Consider the following 14,045-nt stretch of genomic DNA (forward strand, 5'->3'; position numbering starts at 1 on the left):
ACAACACTAATTTTTGAATTTCCTAACATTTTCTTAACTATGCAATTTACACGTATCCTGTGTAGAGTAATATCTTCAGTGGGGGAGGTGACTCTGCAATTACTTACTGATTATCGCTGGATATCAAATGTTAGAATCCTGCAGAATTAGAGGTGACCAATGTTAGAATCCTGCAGAATTAGAGGTGACCAGGACAATGAACCACACAGAGGACTCCAAAGTACATTCTGGCAGTTCAAAAAAAATCTTTACTATTTCCCATTCCAAACCCATGGCCACTAACATGGAGTTGTCCCCCTTTTTGGTTATAACATTGTCCACTCCTCTGGGGAGACTTTCCACATGATTTTGGAGGGTGTCTGTGGGAATTTGTGCCTACCGGTGAGGTCAGTTTCTAATGCTGAATGGGAAGACCTGTTGGGCCTCACATTGGGCACCTTAAAAAAAAAAAAACCTGGTTCACCATCAATGTGCCAACCTTTCCCAAATGTGTTCAGTAGGGTTGAGGTCAGGGTTCTGTGCAGGACACTCAAGTTCCTCCACATCAAACTGGTCATCGATGACTTTATGGAGCTGGATTTGTACACAGGGGACAGTCATGCTGGAATAGAAAAGGATCTTCACCAAACTATTTTGGAAGAGCACGATTGTCTACAATGATGTAATAAGAGCAACCTTTGCCGGGAACACCTGAACTCACTCATAATTAGAGCCAAAAGGAGGAACAGGGATGGACTGGGTTGGACTTGGACACAATAGATGGGGTAACAGGTAGCAAGAGGCCACAGTGGGTGGTGGGACAGGTCAGGAACTTGGATAAAATGTTAAGGCACTGACAGAACGGCTGAGTGAAGTTAAATAGTCTCCCAGAACCCAGAAGTGGCAATAATGTTTTTTAAATCCCAACACACATAATGTGCACATCAACCCAAATAAAATCTAAAGAAACAGGTTATGTGAAAAGACATTCAGATTTTTGTGATGTGATATTCTTCAGCACAGTTCATGAAACAACAAAGAGTTCAAAAAATACATTTCAAAGAGTCAGTGAAACAATCAGCCATCCACCGATCCAGTGAAGGTATCTTGAAAAGCCGACCAAACCCTTTGTGCTCTCCACCACAGACAGATGGCCTCTTAGCAAATGAACTGGATCCCCATACCAGAGATCAATTATGCATGTTCATCAATGACCATCCAGGCATCCATTCATGGTGAAAGGGTTCCACCAGCCTCAGGCTCCTAGAATGGACCACACAGAATCCATACTTATAGAGGAGAACAGAGGCCGCATATAGTGTGCCTCACCGCGCCCAATCAGTAACATCACAGGCTAAGCCCAACAGCATCATCAGGAGAACAGGAGCTCCTAGTACAGTTTATATAGACTCTGGTGCTGCTACTGTAAGGCTGATCTCATTATTTTAACTAGATCTACCCCACAAATGGCTCTAGTCCAAGACCAAACACCAGACAACCAATGTGGACAAAACAGTTCTGCATAGTAAAAGAAGGGAGAAGGAAATAGAAAAAAATGGCATCCATAGAAGACCAAACACAAGAAGGCCAATGCGGACAATTCAAACGACTTGAATGGAAATATGACTTGTCATAAAAGCTTTATATTCGCCATCTAGAGCCTGGAGGCGGTATAACACTCAGTTCATTTAGGTATATACACCATCTTGTGCTAAAAAATCAACATGCCAATTAAAAATAACAAAGAAAATTAAAACTAAGATTCAAATTTAAAAAACAAAATAAGAGCTGATTGTAGCAGTGAAGAGAAGGTCTAAAAAATTAGGCATAACGAAAACTAAAAAACACAGCAAAACATTAAAAAAAAAAAAAACATAACAGAGATCCACTATTATTTACAAAACTATTTAGGTCAATTCAATATTTAGACCATAGGAACTATAGGGTTTTAATTGAAAGATCCATTTAGTTTCAAACCTAGAGATCCCCCTCACCAAATGACTACCCCTTCAATGTGTATAGAAAAGGTCAATGCCAATAAATTTCAAAGATGACGTATCCCTGTTATTATACAAATGGCAATGTTTGTATAGACTGTTCCTTAAAACCTTTACAAATATTTGCTATATATTCATTAACTCTCGTCTGCAGTGCCTGCTTGGTCTGTCCAACATACTGGATGCCACACGGGCACTGCAGGAGATAGACAACACATCTGGTGGAACAAGAAACAAAACAATCTATTTCACAGGATTTTGATGTACAATGGGAAGTGAAGGATCTAGTCCTCACAGTATTCCCTCCAATGGTATGACACATTTTACACCTATGACAGGGAAAAAAAAAACTTTTCAAAGCACCAAACAGCATAACTTTGGAAGGTGGATCTACTACATTTTGGGTCCACAAAATACGTTAGAGTCTTGTATTTATGAAAAATGACCTTGGGATGGTCAGGTAAAACAGGTCCCAGGACGCTATCGTTTTTAAATATTCTCCAATGTTTTGAAAGTAGTCTGCTGGCTAGGGCATGATGCCTAGAAAAGGTGGTAACAAAAGAAACCTGGTGATCATTATTAACAGCAGAGACACGTGGGGGACTTTTGATAAGCATGTTCAAGATGTTTCACCTCACTAATCACCCAATCCAGCTCCTGCTCAAGAAATCGCTGTTTGAGAATCAAGGATTGGGACTGAGAGTCCTCAAGGTTGGAACAGTTACGTATAATTCTAAAGAATAGTCTGAGGAATGGCTCTAGGCCAGGAGGGATGGTGGGAATTCCCCTAAAGTGTTACTAAACCCCCAACAGTGAAATCAGTCTGTAGATGCAGTAAAGTATTCTTGTTATACTCACTGTGGAACCTAAGGGGTTAATCCTCCACATTGTGTAAAAAGGCTGATCCTGTCTTCTCTGCCCTTACTCTTGTTGAAATGACCACCTGATACAGACTGAATCTGTAGTCACATGCACATGCTCAGTTTGGTGTGTATTGCTAGAGAGGGTTTTTTTTTGGGAAAGTGCATGTGATCAGTACAGGGCCATAGTGAATGCGGGGGTCCAGAGAGAGCGGATATAATGAATGCGGGGTCCGGAGAGAGAGGATATAGTGAATGCGGGGTCCGGGGAGAGCGGATATAGTGAATGCGGGGTCCGGGGAGAGCGGATATAGTGAATGTGGGGTCCGGGGAGAGCGAATATAGTGAATGCGGGGTCCGGGGAGAGCGGATACAGGGAATGCGGGGTCCGGAGAGAGTGGGTATAGTGAATGCGGGGTCCAGACAGAGCGGAGATAGTGAATGCGGGGTCCGGGGAGAGCGGATATAGTGAATGCGGGGTTCGGGGAGAGAGGATATAGTGAATGCGGGGTCCGGGGAGAGCGAATATAGTGAATGCGGGGTCCGGGGAGAGCGGATACAGGGAATGCGGGGTCCGGAGAGAGTGGGTATAGTGAATGCGGGGTCCAGACAGAGCGGAGATAGTGAATGCGGGGTCCGGGGAGAGCGGATATAGTGAATGCGGGGTCCGGGGAGAGCGGAGATAGTGAATGCGGGGTCCGGGGAGAGCGGAGATAGTGAATGCGGGGTCCGGGGAGAGCGGATATAGTGAATGCGGGGTCTGGGGAGAGCGGATATAGTGAATGCGGGGTCCGGGGAGAGCGGATATAGTGAATGCGGGGTCCGGGGAGAGCGGATATAGTGAATGCGGGGTCCGGGGAGAGCGGATATAGTGAATGCGGGGTCCGGGGAGAGCAGATATAGTGAATGCGGGGTCCGGGGAGAGCGGATATAGTGAATGCGGGGTCCAGGAAGAGCAGATACAGGGAATGCGGGGTCCGGAGAGAGCGGATATAGTGAATACAGGGTCCGGAGAGAGCGGATATAGTGAATGCGGGGTCCGGGGAGAGCGGATATAGTGAATGCAGGGTCCGGAGAGAGCGGATATAGTGAATGCGGGGTCCGGGGAGAGCGGATATAGTGAATGCGGGGTCCGGGGAGAGCGGATATAGGGAATGTGGGGTCCGGGGAGAGCGGATATAGTGAATGCTGCGTCCGGGGAGAGCGGATATAGTGAATGCGGGGTCCGGGGAGAGCGGATATAGTGAATGCGGGGTCCGGGGAGAGCGGATATAGTGAATGCGGGGTCCGGGGAGAGCGGATGTAGTGAACGCGGGGTCCGGGGAGAGCGGATATAGGGAATGTGGGGTCCGGGGAGAGCGGATATAGTGAATGTGGGGTCCGGGGAGAGCGGATATAGTGAATGCGGGGTTCGGGGAGAGAGGATATAGTGAATGCGGGGTCCGGGGAGAGCGGATATAGTGAATGCGGGGTCCAGGAAGAGCAGATACAGGGAATGCGGGGTCCGGAGAGAGCGGATATAGTGAATGCGGGGTCCGGGGAGAGCGGATATAGTGAATGCGGGGTCCAGGAAGAGCAGATACAGGGAATGCGGGGTCCGGAGAGAGCGGATGTAGTGAATGCAGGGTCCAGGGTTTATTAACACTTTAAGGGATATACCCATTTCGATTGGTTGTTTTGAAAAAAAAAGAAGTACGGGTAATGAAATGAACATTACATCTAGAAATACTGCAGTTAAATCCAAATTTTGGTTAAGTCCCTCCATAAATGGATTTAAACAATCATAATCCCCCTGCCACAAAAATAGGACGTCATCTATATAACGCCTCCAAAAATGAATTCAGCAGGTGCCTGATCAATAATCGTCGTCTCCTCTCACCTACCCATGAATAAGGAGGAGGTGGTGATTTTTGATTGGGCACCTCATCAAAGCCGGTCTTGTGACTTTGGCATGACCAGGTTCTCCTCCCACTTCACTGTTTTTGGGCTCACAAAGCCAATGGTAATGCACAATTTAAAGCACTCCTCCGTATGCCACAGTGCAGCCATATCGCTTCTCTGTAATTGTTTCCTTGGTCACCACCCCTGGAAGCATTCTTGCAGCACTGCTCAGGCTCACTAGTGATGGTTTGTTGCCACCTTGAGCTAGAACATTTCGAAAACAATTCACCAGTTCTTGACTTCCCTGCTGGGGCTAATAATGCTCCTAAAAAAATAAGACTGTAAAAACACAAAAAAGCATTAAAAGAGCATTTTTGTTAATTTTTTACATCAGAGTCAGGTTAGAAAAGAAGCCCGCAGAGGGCAGAGGGCATGGCAGATGTTCCCCTCAGCCACCGGACTAGGGCAACCCAATAACTATTTCTACAGTTATTACAATAGCATAAAAGCATTTGACACGTGACGATAGACTGACCTTATAATTGAGGTCAGACATAAAGCCTTCCCCCCATCCTGGACCTTTCACTTTAAAACAAACAAGTCCCGATGGATCCAAGATGTCGAAGCTCAAGGTAAAACTTGTCCACTCTTTGACTATGTAGCCGAGGAGCTCCCCAGAGGGACTGGAGACCTGCAACTATAATAAAAAAAATTGTCACAAGGAGTTGTCTAATGAGCTTGGTCATCATATCCAGAACTGTACTTTGGCTGTCCAGTAGGTTTGCCTGGGCCCCTTACTTGTCATTATTCATCAGTTCTAAAGGGACGGGAACATATCTCATATCTAATCAGCTTTGGTGGACCAAATCTTGTAACCAGCTCCACCTAGATGACCATGTTTTAGCTTCCATCAGTCCCTATAGTCCACAAAGCTGTGCATTTGTTGTTCTCACCAGTCTTAGATGAACATATGTTGTATCACAACAGTCCTAGAGGCCTGTGTCTTGTATTTCACCAGTCCGTGAAATCCATGTTATTCCTCACCAGTCTTAGAGGTCCATGGCTTTGATATTACCAGACCTATACGTTTGTACCTTAGATCTAACCAGTTTTAGAGGATTAAGGCTTTCATCATAGAAGCTTTAGTGTTTTAGGTTCTCAGCAGTTGAGGGTCATCTACCTGGACAATGTATGTTGTATGTAACTAGTCTCACAGGACGCGTAACATATTACATACCTGTATACTATAACACCAATCAGAGATGCCTTCCCTCTTACCAGTCCAAGATGTAGATTTCTTGTATTCCCGAAGGCCTTGGAGATCAGTTGTATAGGGTCATGTCTAAAATGTAATCAGTTCCAGAGGGCCATGTCTTGTGTCTCACCAGTCCTAGCCTGGAAGGTGAGGAAAGGAAAAGGGCCCCCCCTCCCCCCAAAATAAAAACAAACATACCAGTCCACGTGCCCCACAGAAGATCCTTTTAGAAGAAAACAAATATGGGGTTCCCCTCAAAATCTATAACAGATCCTTATCGTAGACAGGGGTCTGGTATAGGTTTTTAAAGCGGACCCTTTACACAAATAAAAAAAAAAAAGTGTGGAATCCCCCTAAAATTCCATACTGGACCCTTTGTCCAGACAAGTATCTTGGCTGGCCAGGAAAGGGGGTGTGATCATGTCCTCTGCTTCCCTCCTAAACCATACCAGGCCACATGCCCTTGACATTGGAAGGGTACCTTGCCAGGAAAGGGGGTCAGTGAAGGCCGGTGACAAGGCACCTGGCCCCCTTGTTGTCAGGGACAAGGGTCTCATCCCCACAATCCTGCCCCAGTGAATGTACGGGGTCTGCAGCTTATCCTAGAGGTCCATGTCTTGTATGTTATTAGAGGGTTGCAGCATATAGGAAATGGACCTAGACATGGGTCATACCATGTATGCTACTTAAAGGGTTGTCACTTATCTCACAGGTCCCCAATTGGGAATCTTTCTGGTTCAATGTTTTTCATTGATAGGACAATATCAACAAGACATTTCAGATAAGGGTTATACGTATCTAAACATTAAAAATGAATCAGAGAATACTGAAGTGTTCATCAACAGGTACAGAAAAGGGCAGAACAAGGGATAAAGAAAAGGCTTGTCAGCTTAAAAAAATAAAAAAAACATGACAAGAACACACAGGTGCATCTCAATGAATCAGAATATCATCAAAAATGTAATTTATTTCAGTAATTCATACAAAATATCTATCAACCAAGGAAATGAGTGAAAAATTAGGTGAAAAATTAAATGCAGCTGTTCAAGAATTGACTAAACATCAAAAAATAATAATTAAAATAATACAGCGCAAATACAAATAATCAAAACTGACAAATTATATGGGAATGTCCAAAAAAAGTCCCAAATTAAAGTCCAATGTCCCAAAAAATGTGAAAAAATTATTATTTACTCAAACTTTATACATTTTCCAACTTGCTCAGATCTTCTGGATCTATAAAATGCTTTTCACAGAAGATGTGAGCAAGCTGGAAAATTTATAAAGTTTCAGTAAATAATAATTTTTCACATTTTTTGGGACATTGGACTTCAACTTGGGACTTTTTTTGGACTTTTTTGGGGGACTTTCACATATAATTTGTCACAGTTTTGATTATTTGCGCTGTATTATTTTTATTATTATTTCAGTAATTCAACTCAAAAAGTATCTGAGAAAATGAGAATATTGTGACAAAAAAAGTTGTAGACGCACGGTGTCACACTCTAATCAGCTAATTAACTCCAAACACCTTGTGACGGGAGTGACTTTTGGGGGTGGGGGGACCCCTGTATCAGCTCCCCATGTTCCCATTATGTGTAAGTCACCCTGTGCCTGTTAGGGGTGCAGGGTGATCTGTCCTAGTATTGTGTGGACATGTATAGGTGGGGTGTGGGGGTTGTTCATTGTTCACTGCCATGTGCTGCATCCCATTGTTCTATTGTGTCTTACTTGCAAGCAAACTATTATGGGATGTATGTGTTCCTGTATTGTCTACTGCCAGGTGGTGCATCCCATTGTTCTATTGTGTATCTTGGTTTGGTGGGGGGGTGTTTCCAGCAGCCCTTCCCCCTGATGGGACGGCCTGCTGATGCGTTTCCTGTTCCTGGTTGTATTTCCCCGCCCTGTGTATATATCTTGTGTTTGTGTTAAAATAAAGCAGTTCACTTCCTGTGTTAAGAAGCCTGGTGCTGCCTATTTCCTGTATGGTCAGCGGTGGTGTCCGTGGATCTGTGTTCAGACAGGGAAGCGGGAATCTAACGGAAATACCCGAGTGCACTCTGGGTCCAGTTCCGTTACACATCTGTAAAGGTTTCCTGAGTCTTTAAATGGTCTCTCAGTCTGGTTCAGTAGGATACACAATCACGAGGAAGACTGCTGACTTGACAGTTGTCCAGAAGACAGTCATTGACACCCTCCAGAAGGAGGGTAAGTCACAAAAGGTCATTGCTAAAGAAGCTGGCTGTTCACAGAGTGCTGTATCCAAGCACATTAATGGGAAGTTGAGTGGAAGGAAAAAGCGTGGTAGAAAAAGGTGCAAAAGGACTTGGTGGTCCAAATTCCTCTTTTCAGATGGAAGTAAATTTTTCATTTCATGTGGAAATCAAGGTCCCAGAGTCTGGAAGAGGAGTGGTGAGGCATGGAATCCAAGTAGCGTGAGGTCCAGTGTGAAGTTTCCACAGTTAGTGATGATTTGGGGAGCCATGTCATCTGCTGGTGTTGGTCCACTGTGCTTTATGTAGTCCAAAGTCAGCACAACCCTCTACCAGGAAATTCTAGAGCACTTCATGGTTCCATCTGTTAACCAGCATGATGGGGATGCTGATTTCATTTTCCATCTGGACATGGCACCTGCCCACACTGCCAAAAGTACTAATACCTGGTTTAATGACCGTGGGATTACTGTGCTTGATTGGCCAGCAAATTCGCTGGACCTAAACCCCATAGAGAGTCTGTGGGGTATTGTCAAGAGGAAGATGAGAGACACCAGACCCAACAATGCAGATGAGCTGAAGGCCGCAACCTGAACTTCCATAACATCTCAGCACTGCCGCCGGCTGATCGCCTCCATGCCACGCCGCGTTGATACAGTAATTCATGAAAAAGGAGCCCCGGACAGGTATTGAGTACATACTATACTGGACATGGACAGACTTTTCAGTAAGACAACATTTCTGTATTAAAAAAAAAACTTTTTTCTATTGGACTTATGTAATATTCTAATTTTCTGAGTTACTGAATTTTGGGTTTTCACTACCTGTGAGCCACAATCCAGAAAGAAATGCTTGAAATGTATCACTCTGTCTGTAGTGAATCTATATCATATAGGAGTTTCGCTTTTTTGAACTGAATTACTGAAATAAATTCACTTTTTGATGATATTCTAATTTATTGAGATGCCCCTGTATAGTAATATCTTCAACGATAACAAAATCAGAAAGCCATGAGCAAACATTATACGAGGGAACAGGCTGGAGCAGCCTTTCTGAACCGGGGTGCCTTGAGGTTTCTTCAGGGGTGCCTTGAGGTTTCTTCAGGGGTGCCTTGAGGTTTCTTCAGGGGTGCCTTGGCAAAATGTCTAAAAATTGTCCAAAACTTGTATACAGCCAGCGGGTGGAACAAGCCGACCTTTTAGTCACACAAAACCACAGGTTTCCATTGTGCGCTATTATGACCTTCTAGCCGCCAGCGTCCTGACAACCAATGACATCATCAGTTGATAAGAAGGATGTCAGCTGCCTGCACAGCATCCTAGTTTGACCCTCCCCCACTCCTCTCCATCAGTGCTGGGGGTCACATTATCTCAGTGATGGAGAAAAGCTGAGGGAGAAGAGAAACATTGGAATACTAGTCAGTACCAGTGTGCAAAAGTGTATTTTGGAGAAATAAACCACCTGTAATGTTGGGTGACCTACATGTGTGGATGTTGCTGCGTTATATAAAACTATTAGAATCTTTTCTCACATTTTAGAATGGGGGGCCTCAAGACTGTCCTTAATTTTAAAGGGTGCCTCGAGACTGTCCTTAATTTTAAAGGGTGCCTCCAGACTGTCCATAATTTTAAAGGGTTCCTTGACTGAAAAAAGGTTGAGAAACACTGGGTTAGGGAAGAGCAGAAGAGTAAGGGAGGCAGGGAAGAGGTTGGGGATTGGTAAGTAAAGGAAAGAATGGGACGGAAGGGGGGAGAAGAATTGGTCAGGGGGGGGTCCGCAGTTTGCCGTAACTTTCTCTTCCAAAGTCATATGACTTAGAGTTTGAGGCGGCAACTATCAAAGCCCCTTAGGAGAAAGTGAGAGACCCAGGGGTCCCAAACTTGGTGTTGTTGGTCTTTCATACCTTAGTGTCCAAGCTACACCACTCTAAAGGCACGAGAAGGTTGAGGACATTAAATCCTTGGGTGTTGGTAACCCTGCAATCCATCCGAGGACCACAACACTTCCGCTGCTCAGCGGCGTGGTACAGTAATTGGCCATTCCTGTCAAACAAATCGTACGTACAACGACTCTGGAACATACTGTTCCCTGAAAAGATAGAATCATAAAAAGAATTTAGTGAACGAGGTCAAACATCTCTGGGATTCTGCAAAACATAGACAAAACGTTCCCACATCCTTCATCCCTCCGATGTAACTTGACATCTACCGTTCCTGGAATCCAAATATCTATAGATACACAGATTATAGCAAATGTCATGTCTTTTTCAGGTAAACCCTCCTACTGGTGGGAGGAGCTCAGTATGAAACGGAGACTATAGAGCCCCACCCGCTGGCTGGTTATGAAAATAATACACTATTAATATGAACTATTCTGACCATAATACATGCAAGTAGATGCAGTTAGCCAGTCTGCCATTAGGTTGCTTTGCCCCAAAATAATAGGGAATTATGCCATTGGGTGTTGAGCCCCCCATATAGATGCCAGGGTGGGAGGAGCCTTAGGTGAGATGAGGCATGGGACCCAAACACCCCACGGCTCTGGAGATGTAGTTAGCTATTGCCCTGCACAGGGCAGAAGACCCAGATGAGATCACACCCAGAAGAGCCATCTGTGGTTGTCCTGACTCAAAACATGGACCATGAGGACTCAAAGCGTGGACCATGAGGACTGGGAGCAGCATGCAAAAAGGTCTTTTAGGCCAGGCTAAGTGTTCTCTGACATGAGTACTAATGCCTTGGGACTGATAGTGACATTTGGGAGCATACCCGACTTGACCTATGGAGTGGGACATAGAAAGACAGACTGGTGTACTACAGAAGGAAGCTTGTCAATCTTGGCTGACAGCAGGATACATCACCTTGTGAGTTTCAGTTTATACAGAGTAGGTTGCTACAGATTTAGTACATGGGGAGATGGGTCCCAGCACTGTGGTGCTCCCAAGCAGAGGAGAGAGGAGATGCTTATGAGTGCTGTGTAATGTTATGCTTTCACATGTGACTGCTACAGCTTGTCCACTTTTGTGTATGGCGGCGTTTGCTTAAGACACTTGTCAGCATGTCAATGTGATGTGTCACTGCCATTTTTGAAGATCAACAATAAAGTGCAGAAACTACCTTTTGTGTGGACATAGCTTTCCTTTGAAGGTTAATGGCCAGGGATGTCGGGGGATGGCCTATGGCAAGGAGGGAGCGCAATGTGGTGGAGGCTTTCATCTATAGCAATGGGTTATTGTCCTACCCAAGGAGGAGTGGGGCAGCAGCTTGGGCAATTTTTTTGGCCAACAGCCTGCCAATCAGGAGCCCCCTTTACAATCATAAAGCAATGCACAAAATCACAATGTATCCCATTTAAGGCAAAGTCGTTAGTCGGTTATGTCTGGAGATCTAATCAGTTCTCCCAATAAGAGGAGCAGGAAGGATTCTCTGTTAAATGTATTATTTCAATGAACATAAGAAGGAAGAGCTGCCTACACTTGTAGAGGATCCCGGTAATTGGTGGAAAACTAATGGAGATTCGGGGGGAAAGGGAGGAATAACTTGTTGGTGGAAATATTCAAATTTTACACAAAAACAACACTTACTTGTCTCTTTTACGGAGAGTCCATTGACCTGTTAAACAGAACAAAGACGAGTCAGCAGCATATTCCTGGTTACCATAACCAGGACCAACTCTTATATCAATACCACCATGTCTAACAGATGTCTGAGGAAAATAAAGGAGTGCCATAGATCAGAGAATGGTCCCCTGGGAGGAGAGGTCACAGGGGTTGAGTAGATGGGTGCCGGTGAGGGGATGGGAGCCTGGGGTGATGATGGGTGTCAGGGTTGAGTAGGGGATAGGAATCTGTGGTGATGGATAGGTGTTAGGGTGTCAGGGTTGAGTAGGGGATGGGAATCTGGGATGATGAAAGGGTGTCAAGGTTGAGTAGGGAATGGGAGTCTGGGGTGATAGATGGGTGTCAGGTTTGAGTAGGGTATACGCATCTGGTGTGATGGATAGATGTTAAGGTTGAGTAGGGGATGGGAGTCTGGGGTGATGGATGGGTGTTAGGGTGTCAGGGTGTAGAGGATGGGAGTCTGGGGTGATGGATGTGTGGTAGGGTTGAGTAGATGTGCTTCCAGGGTGATGGGATAGGAGCTTGGGTGATGAATGGGTGTCAGGGTTGAGTAGGGGATTGAAGTCTGGGGTGATAGATGGGTGTCAGGGTTGAGTAGGGGATTGAAGTCTGGGGTGATGGATGGGTGTTAGGGTGTCAGGGTTGAGTAGGGGATGGGAGTCTGGGGTGATAGATGGGTGAGGGTGGTGTCAGGGCTGAGTAGATGTGCATCCAGGGTGATAGGATAAGAGCCTGGGGTGATGGATGGGTGAGGGTGGTGTCAGGGATGAGTAGATGGGTGTTTATGATGAAGGGATGGGAGTGTGGAGTGTGGAGATGGGTTTGTGTGAGCTGATAGGACATGGAATGAGGGGTTGTCTGAAGCAAGAGAATGAGAGCCTGGATTAAGGGGATGAATGTACAGGGCAGGGGTGGACTGACAACTCATGGGGCCCCTGTGTCCTCGCCCACACTCAAACCACGCCCAAAAAAGCATATGAAAAAGTACCAGGGACATCTCATGGGGCCCCCTACTGACCCCAGGCCCTCGGGCAGTGCCCAAGTTTCCCAATGGTCAGTCCGCCCCTGGTACAGGGTGAACAGTGCTGTAGATGAGAAGAGAAGTGTCTGGGGGGATAGGACAGGAGCCTGGGGCGAGGAGATGAGTGCATGGGGTGAGGGGATCAATGTATTGGGGTGAGTAGACTGGAAGGTGAAAACCTATACCTATTATCTGACAGACACACCGAAAATAAAAACTGATCGTATCTCAGGTCTGGCTGGAGTTCCACATTAAATACTTCTTCTACAGACCAACTGTTGCCTCAGATTCAGTGCCTGGGGGTGTAAGTTGCCCTCCACACAGGTACCCTTTACATATCTCACCTGAAGAAGATGTTCCAGGCCAGGTGGAACAATGGGAAGTCCAGCCATAGTGCCCTGCAACATATAATAAAGATCAATAGATTAGTAGGTGACACTGGCAGGATGATTTTATGACCTCAATGCCTGGTGGTCACCGGGACAGGAAGTATGGGATAACATATACTCCGAGGGGACAAAGACACCCATACTGACCCGACACTGCGCCAAGAAGAAAAAATACATTTTCATTACATTTGGGCTTCAAAATTCAGGGGAATTCAGCTTCTTGGCAATCCTCCCTCTCTCCTTCCTCTTTAATTATTGGCACTTTTTTTTTGGGGGGGGAAGGAGTGGGAATTTGGTTTTGACAGGTATCCGGCTCCCTTTTCTGGTCAGATCACCATGGTGATCTTAGTGGAAATTTGGTACCTCCCTCCTTCCCCTGCAGCCTTCTGATCATTTGTAGGATTTCCAGACACAGAGGTAGCAGAGGAACTGACTCGGATAAAGATGAACCCCTTGACGCTGAGCGAACGCAAATTAGTGGCCCCACCCACTGGACTTTTTTCTGTGGGGCCACTAATTTGTGTACCTGTCTTTGTGCCGAGTGTGCTGCATACCGCTCTCCCAGCACAAAGACTGCGGTGTTGATTTAGTCAAGGACTGAATCGTCCGGTGCTTATCTGTTCCTGTCCTAATTTAGGATGCTGGCCAGCTTCTGGAATGTGCGCACATGAAGAAACTCACACTGACACGTTTGGTCTGTGAAAACTTCTCTCTAATTTATTGAAATGAAACCGTGAGTTTATATATGAAAAATGATGCGAACATCACGTGATAACAGCATAAGCATCATATTAGTCTTTGATTGGTCACTTTACAGGAAAACAATCTCCG

General features: G+C 45.3%; 1 protein-coding gene across 3 annotated transcripts in view; it reads right to left on the bottom strand.

Annotated features, from left to right (window-relative positions):
• LOC149436410 (phospholipid scramblase 3-like) overlaps positions 1-14,045 on the bottom strand; it is a 40,117-nt gene that overhangs the window by 13,744 nt on the left and 12,328 nt on the right. For all 3 annotated transcript variants that reach the window (XR_016308292.1, XM_089661645.1, XM_089661644.1), the window contains exons 2-5: positions 13,170-13,223; positions 11,769-11,796; positions 10,089-10,273; positions 5,253-5,414 (exon numbers count right to left, since the gene is read on the bottom strand). Coding sequence is in view for 2 of the 3 variants with exons in the window: in XM_089661645.1 (XP_089517771.1) it covers positions 5,253-5,414; positions 10,089-10,273; positions 11,769-11,796; positions 13,170-13,217 (423 nt within the window). In the remaining variant the exon portion in view is untranslated. The remainder of the gene's footprint in view (positions 1-5,252; positions 5,415-10,088; positions 10,274-11,768; positions 11,797-13,169; positions 13,224-14,045) is intronic.

This window comes from Staurois parvus, unplaced genomic scaffold (assembly GCF_062004578.1).
Source record: "Staurois parvus isolate SC_StPar_1 unplaced genomic scaffold, SC_StPar_1.0 ptg001358l, whole genome shotgun sequence".
In the NCBI taxonomy this organism is placed as follows: Eukaryota; Metazoa; Chordata; class Amphibia; order Anura; family Ranidae; genus Staurois; species Staurois parvus.